The 22,987-nt window shown below is 41.3% G+C and overlaps 2 protein-coding genes and 1 pseudogene across 11 annotated transcripts in view; 2 read left to right on the forward strand and 1 right to left on the reverse strand.

The window, feature by feature from the left end:
• RAD52 (RAD52 homolog, DNA repair protein) overlaps nucleotides 1–22,987 on the forward strand; it is an 84,272-nt gene that overhangs the window by 44,690 nt on the left and 16,595 nt on the right. For 2 of the 10 annotated variants that reach the window (XM_041736582.1, XM_041736591.1), the window contains exons 1-6: nucleotides 2,459–2,590; nucleotides 17,833–17,934; nucleotides 19,028–19,129; nucleotides 19,804–19,897; nucleotides 20,077–20,144; nucleotides 22,690–22,808. In XM_041736582.1, coding sequence (XP_041592516.1) covers nucleotides 17,851–17,934; nucleotides 19,028–19,129; nucleotides 19,804–19,897; nucleotides 20,077–20,144; nucleotides 22,690–22,808 — 467 coding nt within the window. In that variant the 5' untranslated portion in view covers nucleotides 2,459–2,590; nucleotides 17,833–17,850. Of the gene's footprint in view, nucleotides 1–1,958; nucleotides 1,978–2,454; nucleotides 2,591–2,632; nucleotides 2,839–9,880; nucleotides 10,258–17,832; nucleotides 17,935–19,027; nucleotides 19,130–19,803; nucleotides 19,898–20,076; nucleotides 20,145–22,689; nucleotides 22,809–22,987 lie in introns of those variants that run through there. The other 8 variants (XM_041736589.1, XM_041736585.1, XM_041736590.1 and 5 more) reach the window with 7 other exon arrangements.
• Nucleotides 5,402–5,763, forward strand: LOC121480213 (ATP synthase subunit ATP5MJ, mitochondrial-like). Its single transcript, XM_041736593.1, has one exon. The coding sequence runs from the start codon at nucleotides 5,451–5,453 to the stop codon at nucleotides 5,631–5,633; it is 183 nt and encodes a 60-aa protein (XP_041592527.1). The 5' UTR covers nucleotides 5,402–5,450; the 3' UTR covers nucleotides 5,634–5,763.
• LOC121480092 lies at nucleotides 14,924–16,516 on the reverse strand (annotated as a pseudogene).

A 22,987-nucleotide genomic window follows, 5' to 3' on the forward strand; every position in this document is an offset into this window, starting at 1 on the left:
ATCCTAATAGATGTAGGCAAGCTGTTTTATGTAGATAGTTTTGGACTCTGCTTCTTCCACAGAAAATTATCTTGAACATTTTTGCATGTCAGTGGACATTTCTCTAAACATGATTTTTTAATGGTGGTATTATTGAACAGATCCCATAATGTGGTATTTTATTTTGTTTCCAGTAATTTTTAGGGTAGAAATCTTTGTATACATCCCTGATATTTTCTTTAGTTGATAAGGTCCTGGAGGTTGAATTCCTGGGTCAGAGTATATATATATATATATATATATATATATATATTAAGATTTTTATTTTATTTATTCATGAGATACACAGAGAGAGGGAGAGAGAGAGGCAGAGACACAGGCAGAGGGAGAAGCAGGCTCCATGCAGGGAGCCAGATGTGGGACTGGATTCCACGACTCCAGGATCATGCCTTGGGCAGAAGGCAGGTGCTAAACCCCTGACCCACCCAGGGATCCCTATATACTTATTTTAATATTCATGATTTCTAAATTTTTACTAAAGTTAAACTTTTTGTCATATTTATTGTATTCACCCTTTTGTGAAATATCTACTCATTTCATTTGCCTGTTATTCTCGAGTTGTTAGAACTTTTTACATGTGAGTTCTTTTAAAAAATATTTTATTTATTTATTTGAGAGAGAGAGAGAGAGAGAGAAAGTGTGAACACAAGGAGGGGGAGCAGCAGAGGGAGAGGGAAAAACAGCACCCCAACCCAGCAGGGAGCCAAAAGCAGGGCTTGATATCAGGACCCTGGGATCATGATCTGACCAGAAGGCAGACGCTTAACCAATCGAGCCACCCCTATATAAGGTTTTTTACCATTCATGATATTCCCCTTTTTTCTTGTTTACTTCTTTTTTTTTAAATATATTTTTTTAACATTTTTTTAAATCTTTACTTATTTATGGTAGTCACAGAGAGAGAGAGAGAGAGAGGCAGAGACACAGGCAGAGGGAGAAGCAGGCTCCATGCACCGGGAGCCCGACGCGGGATTCGATTCCGGGTCTCCAGGATCGCGCCCTGGGCCAAAGGCAGGCGCTAAACCGCTGCGCCACCCAGGGATCCCTACTTCTAAAGTTTATTTTGTTTTCAGGAGGCTTGAGTGGCTCAGTGGTTGAGCCTTTCACTCAGGGTGTGAGGCTCAGGGTGTGATTCGGAGATCCTGGATGAGTCTTGCAGCTGGTTAGCAGCGGGGAGCCCATTTCTCCCTATGCCTGTGTCTCTGCCTCTAGGTCTCTCATGAATAAATGAATAAAATCTTTTTTAAAGTTTATTTTATTTTCAACTTCCAGAAGTTTAAAAAGTTTTATGTACCTTGTTACATTTGTCCCTCTTTTACAATTTATGTCCCATTTTTATACTTAGAAAGTCCTTCTCCATTCTGAGGTTGGGTACTCATCTGTGTATTTTTTACTTTGTTTTATGTGTATCCCTGTGTTTTACATTTCACTCTTGAAGTCCATTGTAATTTTAGTATGTATTTTGATAGGAATCTAACTCGAATGGTTAACTAATGGTCCCAGCATCATTTAAAAAGTAAACCATTCTTTTATTGTTTGATTTGAAAAGGAGCCTTTACCAAATTGTTTATGCATAGGGTCTGATTCTCAGCTTCCCACGGGGTTCCCGGGAAGAGTGAGTAGTCATCCAGGAAATGACTTGCTCTGGAGCATTACTGCTCAGATAATAAGCTGTCTGGTTAAAAGGATGTCTTGGAACAATGAATTTGAAAAAGAGAATGCTTTTGTTGAAGTTCTTAAAGCACTTAAGACAGGGTTGTGAGGACTACACATTTTAATCTTCTTTCTGATTACTAATAGGATGCTAATACTGCTAACAGGATGTGCAGTCATCTCCCAGTTGCAAGTCACCGTTCCAAGGGCCATTCTCAGGAGCTCCCTTCCTCCAGGTCGCCACACTCACTTCCCCGGGGTCCAGCTGATTGAGGAGGCCATCAGGTGATGGGTGGGTGCGGGCGGCCACGGCGGGGGCCGGAGGGGAAGAATGTCCCTCTGCCTCGGTTTGCAGTGCCTGTCTGGGGCGGGATCTATGAAGGACTCGGATGACTGTTCTCAAGAAGACTTAAATGGATGGTTTCTGGGAAGTTCGTACCCGGCGCCAACGCCGCATTCCATCTGGGGATTGGGTTTACTAGGCCTTTCAAGAATGCGCCAGGATGCCCCGCGTGAGCTCGCCCAGTCCGCCGGGGGGCAGCAGAGGCCTGAGCGGCCGCAGAACCAGAAGGAGCGCTGGGGAAGACGGGGCCAGAGAGTGACGCGGCAAGACTGGCCCTGGCGGATCGAAGTTACCGCCGCGCTGCCAGCTTGCTTTACGGCTTTCGGCCATTTGCTTTGCGGCGGCCCTTCTCCCTTTCCGACTTGATTTTCGGCTCCTTCTCCTGTACTTCCCGCCGGTCCCTGGCCCGCTCTGGGTTATGACCTTCTTCCCAGGGTTCTCTTCCCCTTCCTTCCCAGGCTCCCCTGCGCGGCTCTATCTAAACTCCCTTCCCCAAGTGTTTAGTGTAGACCGAGCTCCGAGCTCCCTGCGTGCACCGCGCGCTGCCCGAGGCGCGTAAGTGGGGAAGGAGGGAGGGCGGGCGGCCCAGTGGGGTGGTTCCAGGCCGGGCTGCGGAGCGCGGGCCGCGCCTTCCCAGTGGCTCGCTGGCGGCGGGAGTCGGGCTCGTCCTGTGGGCCCCCGCACAGTGACCCTGAGTCCGGGGCGTGCGCTCGCTGGCCCAGTAGCGGTTCGGGATCAGGGCCTCCCGAGGATTTGGAAGGAGGGACGGGTGCGGAGACCCGGGTCGGTGTGCAGGTGTGCAGGTGCGCGGTGCTCGAGTGGCGGTCCTGGCGCCCCGGCGTCAGGCCTCCAGGGCGCCGTCTGCGCGGGGCGGAGGGGCTCGGGTGTGTGTCTGCAGCCAGGCGGGGTCAGGCGGAAAGGCCGTGGTTGGGGAGCAGTTACCCGTTTCAAAGGAATTTGACATTCACGTGTAGCCGCATATTTAGCCTTCATAGGGGTGTTTGTTTTCAATTGAGATACAATTCACATACGATTAAATTCGTCCATTGAAAGAGTTGGGTGGTTTTCGTATATTCACAGGGTTGTGCAGCCATCGTCGTTATCGAGTCCCATAGGTTTGTATCACCCACAACTGGTTATCAGGCACTTCTCGTTTGCCCCTGTCCCCACCCCACTAATTTACTTTTTGTTTCTGAATTCACTAGTTCTAGATATTTCACATACGGGGAATCCTACAGTGTTTGTTTCTGTGTGTTGGGCTTATGTCACCGAGCATAACGTTTTCAGGGCTCCTGCACGCTGTAGCATTGTCAGTACTTCACTCCTTTTAATGGCAGAATAACAAGCCATTGTAGGGGCATTTGGGTGGTTTCTACTTGTGGCTTCGAAGAGCTTTTAAGATCTGTTCACAGAACTCACAGTCTGAGACACATTTTTTTTTTTAAAAAGAGATTTTAATTGTTTATTTGAGAGACAAAATGAGCAGGAGGAGGGCAGAGGGAGAGGGAGAAGCAGCAGCAGACTTCCCCGGGTGGAGCAGGCAGCCTGACTCCTGCTCCGATCATGACTTGAGCCCTGGCAGATGCCCCCCCCCCTTCCCCCAGGCACATTTTTAAAGGAAATTCTTATAAGCCAGCATTTAACTCTGAGGCTGGCTTAGATATTTTAGTGTCCTCAGGTCTGGTATCTTTTGGGGGAAGTTTGTCTTTTTAAAGTCCTCTCCTGGATCATTAATTGTAGTGATAACTGGCAGAGAAATAGTTGTACTGCTGCGTTATGTGTGCCATGACCTGTTTCTCTTGTGATAAGAACTGGGTGTAGCTGGAGATGAGTGTATGAAAATGTGGCTGAGGGGATCCCTGGGTGGCTCAGCGGTTTGGCGCCTGCCTTTGGCCCGGGGCGTGATCCTGGAGTCCCGGGATCAAGTCCCATGTCCGGCTCCTGGCATGGAGCCTGCTTCTCCCTCCTCCTGTGTCTCTGCCTCTCTCTCTCTCTCTCTCTCTATGTCTATCATAAGTAAATAAATCTTTAGGAAAAAAAAAAAAAGAAAGAAAATGTGGCTGAGAGAGCTGTGGGAGAGGTTTTATTGAAAACAAAACAAAGCAAAAACCTGTAGTGTATTGTCATTATTCATGGAATCTGCTTTGAGAATGTACCTATTCACAGATTTCTTTGTAACCCCTAAATCAACACTCACGGTGCTTTTAGGTATATTTAGTGTCACATTTTTCTCATTTTTTGTACTTTTTGTTAGTGATCTTGCAGTTTGGAACAGCCTTTCTCTTCTTGAATGGCTGGGTGTGGATTATGGTGTAATATGTGCTTTGATGTGTGTCTAAAATGCTAGGGAAACATAGGATTAATTCTATTTAGAGTGTAAGCTCCATAGCACTTCAAAGAGGACATGACGGGATCCCTGGGTGGCACAGCGGTTTGGCGCCTGCCTTTGGCCCAGGGCGCGATCCTGGAGACCCGGGATCGAATCCCACGTCGGGCTCCTGGTGCATGGAGCCTGCTTCTCCCTCTGCCTGTGTCTCTGCCTCTCTCTCGCTCTCTGTATGACTATCAAAAATAAATAATTAAAAAACAAAAAAACAAAAAAACAAAAAACAAAGAGGACATGACATCTGAAGTTTCACAAATGTTACAGCAGCATGTACTTGAAAAGAAAGGAACTCAGTCTGCTGTCCTGCTGTTTTTGATCCTTGCAATCAGATCCATGCCCGTACTGACGTCTCTCAGTTCTGCCCTGTAATATATCCAGAGTCCATTCTTCCTCCACGTGGCCATGGTATTTCTTTATCATTTTCTCTCTGGACTGTTGTAACAGACTTCTAACTGATCCCTCCGTCAATTATTCTCTGTTGACAAAGAGCCTTTGAGACAGTATAATCTCATCATTCTCAGCTTAAAATTTCCATTGGACTCATACTAAAGTTTCATATTTTTTAAGGTGGACAATATTATTCTTCATAATCATGCCCTGCCTGTGCTTTTTTTTTTCTTTCAGTTTTTTTTAAAAAGATTTATTTATGATAGACACAGAGATTGAGAGAGAGGCAGAGACACAGGAGGAGGGAGAAGCAGGCTCCATGCGGGGAGCCCGATGTGGGACTCAGATCCCGGGACTCCAGGATGGGGACTCCAGGATTGTGCCCTGGGCCAAAGGCAGGCGCCAAACCGCTGAGCCACCCAGGGATCCTCTCCTGTGCTGTCTTTAACAAAGATAAAAGAAAGGTCAGATGAAAGAGGAAAATTGCCATATGCAATATGCCTCATTCCCTCTTCTTTCTCCTCCCTTCTTCCACATATAATTAGAAATGCTTTATGTGAAAAGGAAGTGGATACCTTTCTGAGTCGGTGGCGGTGGTGTCAGTGGTGTCGCGGCGGCCTGAGCCGGGGGGGTCGCGCCGAGATGCTTCAAAACCTTGTTAAAAATGTTTGGGTCCCCATGAAGCCCTACTATACCCAAGCTTACCAGGAGATTTGGTTAGGAATGGGGTTGATGAGTCTCATCATTTATAAAATCAGGAGTGCTGATAAAAGAAGTAAAGCTTTGAAAGCCTCGAGTCCTGCCCCTGCTCATGGCCATCATTAACCAGCTCGGGGAACACATGAGATGGAACGTCAGTCTGGCTGTAAATCTCCGCTCGCTCGGTTAGCCAGGAACATGGAGCCCCGATATACACGTGTACATGTGTCGTGTCCGCTGCGACGTGAATAAGCTTATGTAACTCTGAGGTGAAAAAAAAAAAAAGGAAGTGGATAAAAATAAAAACAATTTTGTCAATCTTGTTTATCTTAATGTCTCTCAAATTCATCCATTTGCTCACAGCCCTGCTCTGGTTCAGGCTCTTACCCTTTCTATCCCACTTTTTTTTTTTTTTTTTTGGTAAGAGAGGGTGGTGGAAAGGGAGAGGGAGAGAGAGAATCTTAAACAGGCTCCATGCCCAGCGCAGAGCCCAATGGGGGGCTTGATCGATCACAATCCTGAGATCATGGCCTGAGCCAAAATCAAGAGTCGATGCTTAACCAACTGAACCAGGTTGGTGCCACCTGTTCTACAAATCTTTTCTTGGTCATATGTTTTTATTTCTCTGAGAAAATACTTAGAAGAATTCTTGGGTCATATGGCAGTTGCATGTTTAATTTCTAAGGAAATTATCAGTTTTATTTACAAATTAAAAAACATAAGGCTTCTAGAAGAAAATATAAAAATATGTTCATGACCGGGGGTGTGCAGAGATTTCTTTCTTTCTTTTTTTTCTTTTTTTTTTTTTTTTGTGCAGAGATTTCTTTCTTTCTTTTTTTTTCTTTTTTTTTTTTGTGCAGAGATTTCTTTCTTTCTTTTTTTTTTTTTTTGTGCAGAGATTTCTTAGACAAGATTTAGAAAGCAATACCCACTTAAAATGAGATTACATCAAATTTAAAACTCATCAAAGACAGCTCTAAGAAAACAAATAGGCAAGCACCAACACCTACCTCACAAAGGACTGATCTCCAGGGTGTAAAAAGTGCCATTAGGGTTCAAGGCCTGGGGATAATCCTCTGTGGCCTGCTGTTCTATCCTCTGAACCTATGCTATGGTTCTATGCTGTGCTATCTTCTAGTCATTATTATTTTTTCATGGAGGATAGCGTGTGCTTACAACTGAATAGTTTTATCAGTTTGTTTCCAGCCAATGGTGTATGAGAATTCTAGTTGCTTCACATCCTTGCCAAATTTTGGTGCTGTAGTCGTTATTTTTAGCCATTCTGGAGGGTTTAGAAGGGTATGTCATTACGGTTTTAAGTTCTTGATTACTAATGAAGTTGAACTTTCCTGTGCTTTTTGACATTTGTGTATCTTCCTTTAAGTGCCTCTTCAGATGTTTGACTACTTAAAATTAGATTGTCTTCATTGAGTTGTAGGAGTTAAGTCTTTTTTATATCCTGGGTATCACCTTTGGTGTTGCATATTCATTTTCATAGAGTGCTCTTTAATAAGCAAAGTATTACATATTGATGTAGTCATATTTATCATTTTTTTTCTTTTATTACTGCTTTCTGAGTCCTAAGAAATCTTGACCACCTCTAGGATATGAAGATATAATTCTATATTTTCTTCTAGAAAATTTGTAATTGTAGCTTTTATATTAGGCCTAATATCCATCTCTAGTTTTTGTGGATTGTGTAAAAAATATTTTGTGGAAAATTTTAAAATTTTTTCTTCATATAGATATCCTGTTATCCCAGAATCATCTGTTGAGAATGCCATTGCATTATATTTGTACCTTTGCAATTCACATTGCCATTCAGATGACTGTATAAATGGTGGTTGGTTTCTAGGCTTTTTTTCCTGTTCCACTGATCAATTCTTTTTAATTAAAGATTTATTTATTTGAGAGAGAAAGAGAGCAAGAGTAGAGGGAGGGGCAGAAGGAGATAGAGAGGATCTCCAGCAGACTCCTTTGGTGAGCACAGAGCCTGATGTTGATACCTCATCCCCAAGACCATGACCCAGAGACCACGACCTGAGCTGAAACTTAGAGTCGGTCACCTAACTGATTCAGCCACCCAGGCACCCCACCAATAATAAATTCTTATGTCAGTTTTAGTTACTTCTATTTTAATTATGATAGCTGTAGAGTAAGTCGGGAAGTCACATAGGGTAGGTCCTTCAACTTTGTTGTTTTTCGTGATTGATCTGGACAGTCTAGTTCCTTTGCATTTTCCATATAAATATTAGAATCATTTTATCAATTTCTTTATCAATTTCTATAAAAAGTCTGTTAGGATTATGACTGAGATGACATTTAATCTTTAGATTAATTTGGGAAAAATTAACATCTTAATAGTATTGACTCTTGAAATTTATGAACATGGTACATCTCCTTTTTTACTAGGTCTAATTTCTTTTTATTTATTGTGTGCTGTTTGGTTTTCAGTGGGGACGTCTTATACTATCTTTTGTTAAATTTGTTTCTAGGTATGCCTTTTTTAACTCTATTGTAAGGTGGAGTCATCATTTTTATCGTTATTTTATATATAATGGGCCATTTTTCTTTGACAGCTTCCCAGATTTTCTCTTTATTTTTGTTTTCAGCAGTTTGCCTATAGTGTGTCTGGGTGTGATTGGTTTTCTTTATATTTATCTTGCTTGAGGTTTGTTGACCTTTAATCTGTAAATTTATGCCTGTCACCCAATTTAGGAGATTTCGAGTCATTAATTTTTTTTTTCTATTTTCTTTAACTTTTTTTGTGCCTTCAGTTGTATTTGTGTTAGCTGTTTTTATATTATTCTACAGGACTCTGTGGCTTTTGCTTATTTTCAGTCTGTCTTTTTTTTCCTCTTCGGGTTATATAATTTCTATTGAACTATCTTCAAGTTCACTGACTTTTTTTATCTTCAGTTTTGCATTTTGTGAACAGGATTGATAGATAATTTATGAGTTTCCTAGATTGAGAATAGTTCCTTTTCTGTAAGTATAGTGAGTATGGTTTCTTTATTAGACGCAAAAAGCCAAAAAAGGGGAAGTGGTTCTATATCCTTTGACTTTTTTTTTTTTTTTTTTGGAATATCCTTTGACTTTTAAATTTTCTCTTGTCTTATAGGATCTATACTGCCTTTTCTGTCCTTTACAGCACAGTTTCGAAGGCACCTCTTATTCCTTTTTGCCCTCTTTCCCTCAGAAACACTGACTTTTCAAGACTGCCTCCTTGAGTTGTATATATACTTTTTTTCTGGATGGCTCTGACATGCCAGAACTCTTTGTTAGTATCTTCATACTTAGTGTGGGTATGCTTTTCCTGGGAGCAATTTTAGTTCCATTTTAGGCTCTCTATCCTCCTCTGCTCTCTTTTACATATTTCTCTTCCCTTCTATGTCCCACCTTACTCTCCTTGAAGAGTTAGGATGAACATTTGAGAACTATCTCCACCAGAAGTTGATGTTTGTTTTTTCTAATTCCAGGCAATTTGAAGCCTGTAGTATTTTCAGTTTTCTAGTTATATTAGTAGTTATGCGGTATTTGTGATTATATTTGTTCCTCTTTTTGATCTACGTTGGATGAATTGGGATATATAGATTTATGTAGCTGCCATAAGTGGCTGTGGAGGAAGTCTTTCCTAACACTTTATTTTGAAACACTTGAAGCCTTCAGAAAAGTTACACAAGGGATGTCTGCATATCCTTCACCAAGATTCATAAATTTGTTACTTTGCTTTATCTTCCTCTCCTCCTCTTTGCATTTACCCACACACATATTTTGTTAGTTGAATGATTTGAGAGTAAGTTGCAGAAAACATGACCATTCACTTCACTCCATCATGTATCTCCTAATGACAAGATTGTTCTCTTATATAACTGTGATAGGACCTTAACAACAATGCAATACCATCGAATAATATTCAGTCCATCATTAAAATCCCCCCTTGTTCCCATACTAGCCTTTACAGCTTTTTTTTTTCCTGATCTAAAACCCTCTCAAGGACCACACTGTAGTTGTAGTTGTGTGTTGTGTATCTTTAGTCCCTTGATCTAGAAGAGTTCACGAGCCTTTTTGTTTTGCTTTATTTTTTGAGACATTGATACGATTTGAGTCTAACCCTTATAGATTTCAACTTGTCTATTTCCTCTTGATTAGAGTCATAATTAAATTCGTAGAAATACTCCCTAAGTGATGTTGTGACCTTTTCAGTATATCCATCAGGAAGCTTATGATGAGAATATTATTGATGACATTATGTTTAATTACCTGATTAAGGTAGCATCTGCTAGATTTCTCCATTGCTAGGGTATTTTTTGCTCTCCCTACATTTTTCTCCAAGCATTAAGTAGCTTATCTGAGAGAAGAGCCCAGGATGTCTTGGTAGAGGTGAGGGAAGTGAGATGGGGAAGAAAAGGCAGTCAACAGAGGGTGCATAGCTAAGCCAGTTAACACTAGTGGGCAACCAAACCTAATTTCAATGGGGAACTCAAGCCAATGTAGGACTCACAGCTCAGTGTTATTTCACAAAGTAGGTAAGAAATCTGGCCACCCCTTGGTGACAAGTACAACTAACTGCTTGATCTCCTTAAGCTGTTTCTCAGGAGCATGTATGAAGTACTATATCCCAGGACAACCCACCCAAAGGAAGAAAGGAGAAGAATTTACCCTTTAAAGCTACTGTATCTCATTGGTAAAAAGTTTGCCTCATGGTGTATTAACTCCCTCAGACTTCCTGGTTGTGCATGGGCTTCAGGTGGGTCCTACAGGTTCTCATACTTCCAAGGCAAGAGGGAACCCAGGGGTGGGAGCAAGAGGCATCTAGCATGACTAGGAAGTAAGGGACCGGTGGTGGTGCCTCTGTACATTCACTCAACTCATACATATTTAGTTGACCTAATAATGGCAGCTGGGGTAGAAAAGTGGTCAAGGGCCTCAGAGACTGACGAGGCCAAGAAGATTTGAGGTGCTGCATAAGATATGCGTGATAAATTAGGATTCTACTCTTGTTTAGCAAATATGCTCATACATATATACACATAAAACATACATACATAAACTCAATCTTTTTTTAAAAAAGAGTTACCTGGGGATCCCTGGGTGGCTCAGCGGTTTAGCGCCTGCCTTTGGCCCAGGGCGTGGATCCTGGAGTCTTGGGATCGAGTCCCACGTTGGGCTCCCTACATGGAGCCTGCTTCTCCCTCTGCCTGTGTCTCTGCCTCTCTCTGTGTCTCTCATGAATAAATAAATAAAATCTTAAAAAAAATAAAAATAAAAAAGAGTACCTGTTGAGGTTGGTGATCCAGCCAAATTTTACTTCCATATTTTTTGATAAATGTTTAAAGCTTTCTACAGTAAAGATATTTTAATTTCATAATGGGAAAATGGTCGTGGGCAGTTTTAAAAGGAAGATAGCTGTTTTTCAAAGTAGTAACTGGCAAAAAAAAAAAAAAAAGAATGATTCCATGTTTTACTTTTTATAGGGCAGAGATGAAGTTATCCTTTTCTGTGATGAAAGGTTGACTCTTCTAAGATACTGTTTAGAAAAGTAGAAAGTTGCTTTTTAAGTGTGAGAAATATAACTCTTGCCTTATAAAATGAGTTTTTAAGAATTAAAAAATAAACTTAGTATCCTACGTTATGTATTTCATTCATCCATCCATCCATTCATTCATTTAATCACTCACCACTTTCCTCCCTGACCCATTACTATGAGCCAGGTACCATGCTACTCACTGGGGTGCCAAGAAGAATCAAGAATCTCCTGTCTTCTAGGGGGTTACATTGGAGTGGGGAACATGGATATAATAGAGACAGCACTCACCAAATGCTTTCTTACATTTTCTAACCTCCATTGCAATTAAGCTGGGGCCTTGTGACAAGTTCTGTCCAGTGAACTGTGACCAGAAGTGATGCATATCACTTCTGGCCTAAGGCAGCTATGAACTGGTGTGACTTTTCCAACTCTTTCTCCCCACTGTAGTGGTGACCTTGGAGGTCACATATCTTAGATGTACAGCCACAGGATGGGCAGAGCCACCAGACTGCATTAGATCTTGCATGAAAGATGTAAACCTTTATTGTATTAAGTTATTCTTCCTCCTTTTTTTTATTGTTGTAAAATATACATACTTAAATTTCAATCACTTCAACTATTTTTTTTTTTAAGATTTTATTTATTTGACAGAGAGAGAGAGAGAACACAATCAGGGTAAGTAACAGGAGAAGGAGAAGCAGGATCCCCGCCAAGCAGGAAGCCTGACGTGGAGCTCCATCCCAGGACCTGGGATCATGATCTGACCTGAAGGCAGACAATGCTTTACTGATTCAGCCACCCAGGTGCCCCAACTTCAACCATTTTTTTTTTTTTAATTTTTTATTTATTTATGATAGTCACACAGAGAGAGAGAGAGAGGCAGAGACACAGGCGGAGGGAGAAGCAGGCTCCATGCACCGGGAGCCTGATGTGGGATTCGATCCCGGGTCTCCAGGATCGCGCCCTGGGCCAAAGGCAGGCGCCAAACCGCTGCGCCACCCAGGGATCCCAACTTCAACCATTTTTAAGTGTACAACTCAGTAGTATTAGGTATATTCCCAATGTATACCCCTTTATTTTAACAAATAAGTGGACAAGTGCTCATTTGAGACTTTGTAAATATCCTTCACAACTTTCTAGTATCCATTGGTGATTTTTACTGGATACTGTTATCACATCATTTTCTTTTAATTTATTTATTTGTGAGAGATGTAGAGAGAGAGGCAGAGACATAGGCAGAGGGAGAAGCAGGCCTCCTGAGCCATCCAAGTGTCCCACATCATTTTTTTTTTAAATTTTTATTTATTTATGATAGTCACACACAGAGAGACAGAGAGGCAGAGACACAGGCAGAGGGAGAAGCAGGCTCCATGCACCGGGAGCCCGACGTGGGATTCGATCCTGGGTCTCCAGGATCGCGCCCTGGGCCAAAGGCAGGCGCCAAACCGCTGCGCCACCCAGGGATCCCTTTTTTTAAAGATTTTATTTATTTATTCATGAGAGACACAGAGAGAGGCAGAGACATAGGCAGAGGGAGAAGCAGGCTCTCCGCAGGGAGCCTGATGGGAGAGTCCATCCCAGGACCCCAGGATCATGACCTGAGCCAAAGGCAGCTGCTCAGCCATTGAACCACCCAGGTGTCCCTCACATTTTATTTATTATTTATTTATTTATTTATTTATTTATTTATTTAGAATTTTTAAAAAAGATTTATTTATTTATTCATGAGAGACACAGACTGAGAGAGCGGCAGAGACACAGGCAGAGGGAAAAACAGGTTTCTCCCAGGGAGCCCAAGGTGGGACCCGATCCCAGATCCTGGGATCACGACCTGAACCGAAGGCAGCCGCCCAACCGCTGAGTCACCCAGGCATCACATCATTTTAATATGATAAATTTATGAGGTTGATTTTACTAATATTCCCCTTTAGAGATGAGGAAATTGGAGTGCAGAAAGTTTAAGTAATTGCCCAATTTAAATACCTGGTTGGGTGGAGCTGGATATTGATCAGCATTTTGACTGTAATATTCAAAGCATGCTTTATAGCAGTGATTGGCACACTATGGCTTGTGGACCGAATCTGCCACCTCTTTTTGTAATAAAATTTTATTGGGATACAACCATGTCCATTTGTTTATGTATTATCTATGGTTGTTTTCACATTAAAATGCCAGGGTTGTATAGTTGTGACAGAGACCATGTAGTCTGCAAAACCTAAAATATTTACCATCTGGCACTTGACAGAAAAAGTTGCTGACCTCTGCTTTATGTAATAGGTCTTTCTTTAAATTTTTTTTTTAATTTTTATTTATTTATGATAGTCACACACACAGAGATAGAGAGGCAGAGACATAGGCAGAGGGAGAAGCAGGCTCCATGCACCGGGAGCCCGACGTGGGATTCAATCCTGGGTCTCCAGGATCGTGCCCTGGGCCAAAGCCAGGTGCCAAACCTGGGATCCCCCTAAATTTTTTATTTTAATTTTTATTAAAATAATACATGCACATATTTGGAGAATGAAATAGTGCTAAAAGTTTTATTTGGAAAAAGTAGATGCCTGCTACATTGTTCTCCACCCCAGTCCCACCCCTTGGAGACAGATCTGCTGTATTCTCTTTTTTTTTAAGTAGGCTTCACACCCCGTGTGGATCTCATTTTGGGGCTCAAACTCAGGACCCTGAGATCAAGACCTGAGTTGAGATCAAGAGTTGGACACCTAACCGACTGAGCCAACCAGGCACCCCTGCTTCATTCTTTTAAGTGTTTTTTCTGGCATTTATAGTTGCATTTTTTTTTTTTTAAAGATTTTTATTTATTCATGAGAGACACACAGAGGCAGAGGCAGAGACAGGCAGGCTCCCTGATGTGGGACTAGATTCCGGGACCTCAGGATCACAACCTGAACCAAAGGCAGACGCTTAACCACTGAGCTACCCAGGTGCCCTATAGTTGCATTCTAAATACCATCCTTATTCCACTATATCTTTTTGTAACAATTTTAAGTTTTTTTAAATTTTGTTTTGTTTTTTTGTTTTTTTTTTTTTAGGTAATCTCTGTGCTTAATGTAGGGCTTGATCTCACAACCCTAGATCAAGAGTTGAGTGCTCTATCAGCTGAGTCAGGAAGGCACACAACCTGTTTTAACAGATTGTGTGTGTGTGTGTGTGTGTGTGTGTGTGTGTTCCAGTTTTTCCACATCCTCACTAACGTTGGTTATCCACTGTCTTTTATTGTAGCCATCCCTGTGTGTGTGAAGTGTTTTGTACTTTTTAAAAGTTTTTATTTAAATTCCAGTTAGTTAACATACAGTATAATATATTTTTTTAAGATTATTTATTTATTCATAGAGACACAGAGAGAGAGAGGCAGAGACACAGGCAGAGGGAGAAGCAGGCACCATGCAGAGAGCCTGATGTGGGACTCGATCCAGGGTCTCCAGGATCACGCCCTAGGCTGCAGGTGGCACTAAACCACTGCGCCACCAGGGCTGCCCCATACAGTGTAATATTAGTTTCAAGTGTGTAATATAGTGATTCTGTTTTAACAATTTAATTTTTTATTTTATTTTTTTTAAAGTTTATTTATTTATTTAAATAATTTCTACCCCTAGCATGGGGCTTGAACTCACGACCTCAAGATCAAGAGTCACATGCTCTTCAGACTGAGCCATCCAGGCATCCCCATTATAACAATTTTAGACATTAATTATTGACTCACCTAGTTTAGGCCACTCTTCTACTTATTTGGTGCCAGATTAGAATAATTTATCATTCTTAGCTGAAATACAATGTTTTATGATCATTTTTTTTGTTTTATGATCATTTAAATAGTTGTTTGCATTTTCATCATATTTTAGAAAATTGAGACACCCTTAGCAATAGCTAACCTTTTAGTACTTCATGTGTGCATTCTTTTTTTTTTTTTTTTTAAGATTTTGTTCATTCATGAGAGACAGAGAGAGAGAGAGAAAGGCAGAGACATAGGCAGAGGGAGAAGCAGCCTCCCCTCAGGGATCCCAATGTGGGACTTGATCCCTGAACTCCAGGATCACGCCCTGAGCTAAAGCAGAGCTTATCTGCTGAGCCATCTAGGCATCCCCATGTTGCACAATTCTAATGCAGTTTCATGCAATATGTTAATCTTGATAGAACCCCTAGGAAATGTAGGTATTATTATGTCCATTTTCTAGATGAGAGAACATCATTTGGTAGAGGTTATGTGATTTTTCCCGTGGTCAAGCACCTAGTGAATGATAGAGCCAGAAACTGACATTTAGAACTTGAGCCCCTAAATGCTGTATAGTAATGACACATGGAGCGTCCTGCCACTTGACATTCCCAGGTCTGAAGTTTTACTGTCTGCAAATAACCTTAAGACTACAGCTTGGAAGTTTGCTGAGGCACAGCTTTCTTTTTCCCTCAGAACTGTTTTATCTTTATTTTGCACATACCTACTGAGTAATTTCATTTTACAAAAGGAGGCAGGAGTTGGGTGATACCAAGAAGAGTGACATGTAGAAAAGAACAGGAAGGCAAACGTGGGAAGCAAATAATTTTTAATTTTTTTAAAACACACCAAAGAATCATGCAGTGTTGCCAATAGTGGACGCAGGTATGCACATTCCTTTGCAACTGGTCCTGTGAAAGCAGCACCTTTCATTTCACCTTTTCTGTTTACCATGACCCCTGCGTTATCTTCAAAACAGAGAAACACACCAGCTTTTCTCCTTTAGGACTTTTGTTGTCCAGTTATCACTGCTGGACGTACCTTTTCTTTTTTCTTTTTCTTTTTCTTTTTCTTTTTCCTTTTTTTTCTTTTTCTTCTTTCACAGAGAGACAGAGACACAGGCAGAGGGAGAAGCGGGCTCCATGCAGGGAGCCTGAAGGGGGACTCGATCCTGGGTCTCCAGGATCACGTCCTGGGCTGAAGGCAGCACCAAACTGCTGAGCCACCCATGGTGCCCCTGTACCTTCTTTCTGAGCTCTGGTTTGTCATCTTCACTGTGGCCATCACCATATCACCCCCACCAGCAGCAGGAAGTCTGTTCAGTCCCTGGTCCTCTTTGAGGAGATGATCTACAGATTTTTGGCTCCTGTGCTGAGCACAATTGATCACGGCTCCTACTGGAAGACCCAGGAAGTCCTAGAATTTTACACTGGAGGACCCACCATGTCCTTGTTTCTGGATCTTGAGTATTGGAAAGGGACAGAAAGGCTGGGCACAACACTGAATCCATCTGATCTGAGACAGGTGTAGGGGTAGTCAGATAGTGGGTCAGCCAGTTGCAGGTGCTTCTTCTGAGGGTAATTCTGTTTTCTCATGGACTATATATTTACATAGTCTCAGTATAATACATTGGCTCCTAAACTTGAGTTTGTGTTAGAATCACCTGGTAGGCTTGGGCAACCATTGACTTCTGGAGCTCACCTCTAGTTTCTGAGGTCCACAAGGTCTAGGGTAGGACTTGAGGATTTGCATTTCTGGTTTTTTTTTTTTAAGATTTTATTTATTTATTCATAAGAGATAGAGAGGCAGAGAGAGAAGCAATTGTTATGCAAGGAGCCTAATGTGGGACTTGATCCTGAGACTCTGGGATCACACCCTGAGGCAAAGGCAGACACTCAACCACTGAGCCACCCAGGGATCCTGAGGATTTGCATTTCTAATAAGCTCCCAGGTGATGCTGATGCTGCAAGAGACCTCACTGGTCTAATGCTTTATTCCTGAATGTTAGGGTCACCGTATTGCCTTCTCTTGCTCTTTATTTTTTTTTAAAGATTTTATGTATTTATTTATTTGAGAGAGAGACAGCATAAGGGGGAAAGGGAGAAGCAGAGGGAGAGGGAGAAGCAGACTCCTTGCTAAAGGGGAGCCTAGCCAGGGGCTGATGTGGGACTTGATTCCAGGACTTTAGGATCATGACCTGAAGGCAGATGCTAAACCAACTGAGCCACCCAGGTGCCCCTTCTCTTGCTCTTTAATTTTCCTGTCTATGAGTCTTCTACCAGCTAGCTTGTTAGGTCCTGGAAAGCAGATCAGTTATTGTGGCTTTTAGTTTTTTTGTTGTTTATGTATATTTTATTTATTTGAGAGAGAGAGCATGAGTGAGCATGAATTGGGGGGAGGGGCGGAAGGAGAGGGAGAAGCAGACTCTGTATTGAGCAGGAAGCCAGCCAGGGGACTCTATCCCAGCATCCTGAGATCATGACCTGAGCTAAAGACAGACACTTCACTGACTGAGCCACCCAGGTGCTCCTGGCTTATACTTCTTTTATGACCTCACTGAGGCCAAGGTCATGTTGCTCATATGATAGGTAGTAATCAGTTGGTTGGTTACTCTCCCTTGGTGTGTTTTGTAATTTTGACTTTTCCAATTATAAATATTACGGGTATACATTCTAATTATAAAAATCACCTTTAATAATACAATTGCCCTAGCAAAATTTTTATTGTGTATTTTATTGTGTATTTAAGTAGGCTATATATCCAGCATGAGGCTTTGAACTCATGACCCTGAGATCAGGCTTCCCATGCTCTACTGACTCAGCCAGCCAGGTGCCCCAACTCTAGAAAAATTTTAACAAAGATGGAAGTGGACTCTAAAGGATCTTCAGTGATAGCTAAGCACTGAGGAACTTAGTCTGATTGGGGCAGTGCTTATAAATAAAGTGTTAAGTAAATAAAAAAACTTGTAGAATACTGCATATGGATGCTTTAATCTGATTTTAAGTGGAGGTTCTTGTTTTTTACCTTTACCATTCTTTGAGATCTTTTTTAATCTTCTGTTTTTATAGAGGTTACTCAAAATCAACATGTTTGGGGCTGAGGAAGCAGTTCTTGGAGGCCGTGGCAGCCATCCTTCTGCTGGTGGCAACTCTGTATTATGCTTTGGACAGGTAACTGTGTTTATCATACCTGGAAAGAATGAGGTTAAGTGAAAAGGTAGGAGAATGTAATTTGTAGAGCATTGTCATAGATGTAGAAGCTATTTATTGTCAGTGGTTTTCCTGTTAGGTGCCTTATTTTGCGAGTCTGATGAACTCTCAGGCCATTTTGGAACTTTGACATCAAAAGACAAATAGTACTGGAGATTACATTTAGATTTATATTTTGTTTATTTTTTTGGCTAGATTACACATATGGTATAACACTCAAAATGAAACGTAGACTGTGAATGAAAAATCTCATTTATTTCCCCATCACTCCTGTTCACATTTCATCCAGTTCGTTTTATTGGAGGCATCCAAAGATTCCCATGTCATATTCTTTGTGGAGATAGTCTGTGCTTATCAAAGAGATTCTTGCTTTGTCCACTCAAATTCTGTCTTTACCAGAGATCTGTTGATGAAGATTTATTTCATTTAAATAGGGAAGGAAAAAATTACTAAGGGGACAAAAATCAAAACTAGTAGCAGTATATTTAGCTACATATACAGGGTGGGAAATTGTTGAAGCGGAGAAGAGGTATACAACTTTGGAGAGGACGGTGGGTCTCCCCTACTCCCTCGCAGGCATAAATGTCACACACAGACTCTGAAGCAGGAAGTTTCAGTTTACCAGTTGTGGCTTGAGGAAGTTTTGTAAGGATGGTAGTGACACCTAAGGCGATGCCTGTCTACATGTGGCCCTGTGACCCCTGGGAGTCCCCAAGACCTTTTCTGAGTCCATGAGGTCAAGAAGAGTTCCATAATAATACTAAAGTACTTCTTGCCTTTTCCTTTTCCTTTTCACACGAGTGAAGAGTGGGACTTGCCAGGCCATGCGCAGCCTGTTGTGATACTGCTAGGATGGCTGATGGAAGAAGGTGTGCCTTAAAGGTTTCTCAGTTTCAATTCCTAACATTGGTAGTTATAACCCACATAAACAAAAGCTCTTAGGGTCCTCAGTACTTTTTGAGAGTGTAAAAGGGTCTGGAGACCAAAAAGTTGAAGATTTGCTGATGTAGGAATGGGAGAAATGTTAATTTAATTTTTCCTTTCTGAATTGCAGTATCAGTACACAGCAGAAGAGTACCAGGCCATCCAGAATGCTCTGAGGCAGAGGCTGGGCCCAGAATACATCAGTAGCCGCATGTCTGGAGGAGGCCAGAGGGTAGGAGAATTGATATGCTTGAAAAGTGGGTGCTCCTAATAGCTAGCTACTCAGATGATCTCAACAGCTCCCTCTCTGGGTCCTCATGGATTCAGGTCTCTTGCTCACTGTTGCTAGATGTTCCCTCGTGTCTTTGGGAGAGGATGGGTTCCAGCCATCATTGTCATTTGAAGTGACCCAAGTCTTGTCTTGAGACTTCCATGCCTGCCTTCTTGGGATTTTTATACCATCTTTTAAAAATGTTTCTTTTGCCTTTTGCTTCTAAATTTAACTTCTGTGTATATTTTTGTAATATACAAAAATATCTGTAATATATGTCAACCTGAGACTTGTACTTTTTTGGAAATTGCTAAGTGAGTGGATATCTTTCCCCTCTGAGTCTAGTCCCTCCCCTGAGACAGAACATTAGTTCTAACTGGTTCCTTCTGGAAGATCTTTGAAATAAGTTCACTGAGAATTTCCCTGGAATATTAAAGGGCAGTTTTGCCAAAAACAAACAAACAAACAAACAAAACAAACAAAACAAACAAAAAACAAAAAACAAAAACAAAAAAACTGGTAAGGAATAAATTAAGTAAATTTTGATTCTTATTTAAATATGGCAAGGAATTTTAACAAGCTTTTTTTTTTTTCTTTTTTTTTTTTTTTTCTTCCCCTTAACTTTCTTTTTCCAGGTATGTTACATCGAGGGTCACAGGGTAATTAATTTGGCCAATGAAATGTTTGGTTATAATGGCTGGGCACACTCTATCACACAGCAGAATGTGGGTGAGTATATTTCCTGGCAATGGTGACTTCTTCATTTCCCTTACTTTTATACTAATTTCTGATGAGAGTATTTTGTGGGTGAGGATGTAGGGTAGGTATGTTTGGTTGGTAATAGGAAGAATATGGGTGAGGCACAGGGATCAGTATCCTCTTCAACTGGTTCTCTTTCCCACTCCTAGATTTTGTTGACCTTAACAATGGCAAGTTCTACGTGGGAGTCTGTGCATTTGTGAGAGTCCAGTTGAAGGTGAGGGTGATGGAATAGACCTGCTGCCTCCAAGGATTGGGTGGGTGGTAAGAGAATGAGCAGGTAGAGAATTCTCTGGACTGTAGCACAACCATGCTAGAGATCTAGGCTCAGAGCTGGGACTCAGCCAGTGTTCCTTACGATGGTGGTATCCAAAGATTCTTACTCATGTGGCCTCTAAATGAATTCTGAAAAACTCACATTTTCTTGCACATTTTAAGTTGACACCTGAAAGTTTTCACCATAAGTATAAATGAGATCCTCTGCGTTTCAAAAAGTTTGTGTTACACTGCTTTGCTTTTATGAAAGACCTATTTTCGCTTAACTGAAAGAAATCCGGAGAGGATTTTTCACTTTTTTTTTTTTTAATTTTTTTTAATTTATTTATGATAGTCACAGAGAGAGAGAGAGAGAGAGGCAGAGACACAGGCAGAGGGAGACGCAGGCTACATGCACTGGGAGCCCGACGTGGGATTCGATCCCGGGTCTCCAGGATCGCGCCCTGGGCCAAAGGCAGGCACCAAACCGCTGCGCCACCCAGGGATCCCTTCACTTTTACAATAAACGGCATACGCTGGCAGCAAGAGTGGCCCTGCCAGTCCATCCCTGGGAACTCCCCTCAGCATCTCGACATCAAGCTGCCAGAGCTTTGAACTGTATTTGCTTTATCTGGATTTATTGTTTGCATCTTTAGCAAGATGTGTCCTAAGGTGTCAGAAAAGCAAAACAAGTTATTTTCCAGATCTGGGAATGCTCAAAAAATTTTCCATATAAATTAATGGTAATTGCTTCTTTGCTTTACACCATTTTGGCTTAAGAAAGTTTTCATAAGAATGTTCTACTTTCAGATAGTGGGGTAAGCCTGTACTTGCAACGATATGTTTTTAGCATATTGTAGAATTTGACATCCTAAAATAAATGTTACATCTTTCTCTTTCTTTTTTTATTCTGGTATAATGAACATACAGTGCTATATTAGTGTCAGGTGTACAATGTAATGATTCAACACTTCTGTACATCTCTCATAGCTCCTCAGGATAAGTGTGTTCTTCATCCCTTTTAGTCCATGCATCTTTTTTTGTTACATAATTTTTAAATGAACCAATGGATTTTAAATATCATAAATGATTAAATGCCGTCATCCACTTAAAACAATACATGAGCAAACTCTTCTCTAATCATGAGAAATTTTACATTGTTTCTTCTCAAACCCCTATTTCCCTTATATCTCTCCATTGGCTTTTGTCCATATATACGTGTGCATGTATAAATATATGTGTGTGTATATGTATATGTATATATAAATAAAATGTATTATTTATAAATAAATATGTTTAGAATATATATATGTTTGGAGTATGTAATATATATGTTATATATATTCAGAACATTTTAATGAAACCTTAACATATTCCTCTGTGTGTGTATGTATGTGTATATAAAAGTAATTTTGGGGGGTAAATATTCAGTGATCTTAAGGCTCTAAATTATAAAAAAATTTTTCTGGATTGAGTTACCATTTACAGGTATTATTAACACACAATTGATCAGTCAGTTGTGTCTGTGAGGAGGACAAAATAACTACATCAAAATTTATATACTTAATAAAAATAAATTTTTGTGGAAAATGCATTTCTTAATGAGATGGATGAAGCTTTTTTTGTTGTTTTAAAGATTTTTTATTTATTTGAGACAGAGCGAGGGTGCACACATGAGCACGGGGGAGGGGCAGAAGGAGAGGGAGAAGCAGACTGGCAGCTGAGCAGGGAGCCGGATGTGGGACTCCATCCCAGGGCCCTGGGATCATGACCTGAGCCGAAGGCAGACGCTTAGCTGACTGAGCCACTCAGGCGTCCCATAGCTCTTTTTTCTTTTTGGGTAGTTTATATGTTCATAGTTTCATATTACTTTTTCTTAGATGTTCAGCATTAATTCTATTCTAACTTCTTATTTTTATAAATAGTACTGAAAAACCTGTTCATATAAACTGGGAATAGAGAGAGTTTTGTTACAGTGTCACTCATTTCTTTGAATAAGCTTTCTGAGTTATATCTCAAAAATCAGAGTGCTATCATCCAAAATTACATTTGGTTCTTTACCAGGTACTAACTTGATCAGGTGAACCTTCATTTTTGGCGAAAGCCAAGAAATGGATACCACCTGACCTGTGAGTTTTGCTATTCAATCATTAGAATCTGTTAAATATAATATTTCATCTTTTCCTTTTGTTCACTGTCCCAGAGGTTTTTAGACCTTGGAGTAATGTACCTTAGGAAGATTTAGGGTAGGTTAGTTGTGTGCCTTTTTTATGTGAAAGAGGAAGAGGGAAGGGAAAATTGTCTCACACATTCCCAGGCAGATGAGGTCTAGGATGCAGTATTCAAAATGAGTTCTGTTACAGTTCTCGGTGCCCATGTGTCCTGAAGCAAGGTGCCTGGGTCCTCTTCGCCCAGTGCGAACGCTCTTGAGGGTGAGAAGAGCTGTGGAACCAGGGAGAGGCCTGCAGCTTTTCACGTTGGACTCTGAGCTCTTTTTCTACCTGTAGGATGGCTCGTATCACGAAGACGTGGGCTACGGTGTCAGCGAGGGCCTCAAGTCCAAAGCCTTGTCTTTGGAGAAGGCCCGGAAGGAGGCCGTGACTGATGGGCTGAAGCGGGCACTGAGGTAAGCGCAAGAGCTGGAGTCTAACCTGCTTCCGTTTGGCTCTGCTTTCAGAGCAGTTGTGATTTCTGTTCATTTGTTTAAAAGTTAAAATAACCCAAGTCTCACGTGTCCTCCCCCTGCCCCCATCAGCCCTGCCTCCACCTTCTCGTATTTCTCTCATGCTTTGTTATGCCTATGTC

Source organism: Vulpes lagopus, chromosome 21, assembly GCF_018345385.1.
Source record: "Vulpes lagopus strain Blue_001 chromosome 21, ASM1834538v1, whole genome shotgun sequence".
In the NCBI taxonomy this organism is placed as follows: domain Eukaryota; kingdom Metazoa; phylum Chordata; class Mammalia; order Carnivora; family Canidae; genus Vulpes; species Vulpes lagopus.

Bases quoted from the DNA above. Each gene is read 5' to 3' on its own strand.
- LOC121480213 (XM_041736593.1), top strand. From the start codon at position 5,451: ATGCTTCAAAACCTTGTTAAAAATGTTTGGGTCCCCATGAAGCCCTAC.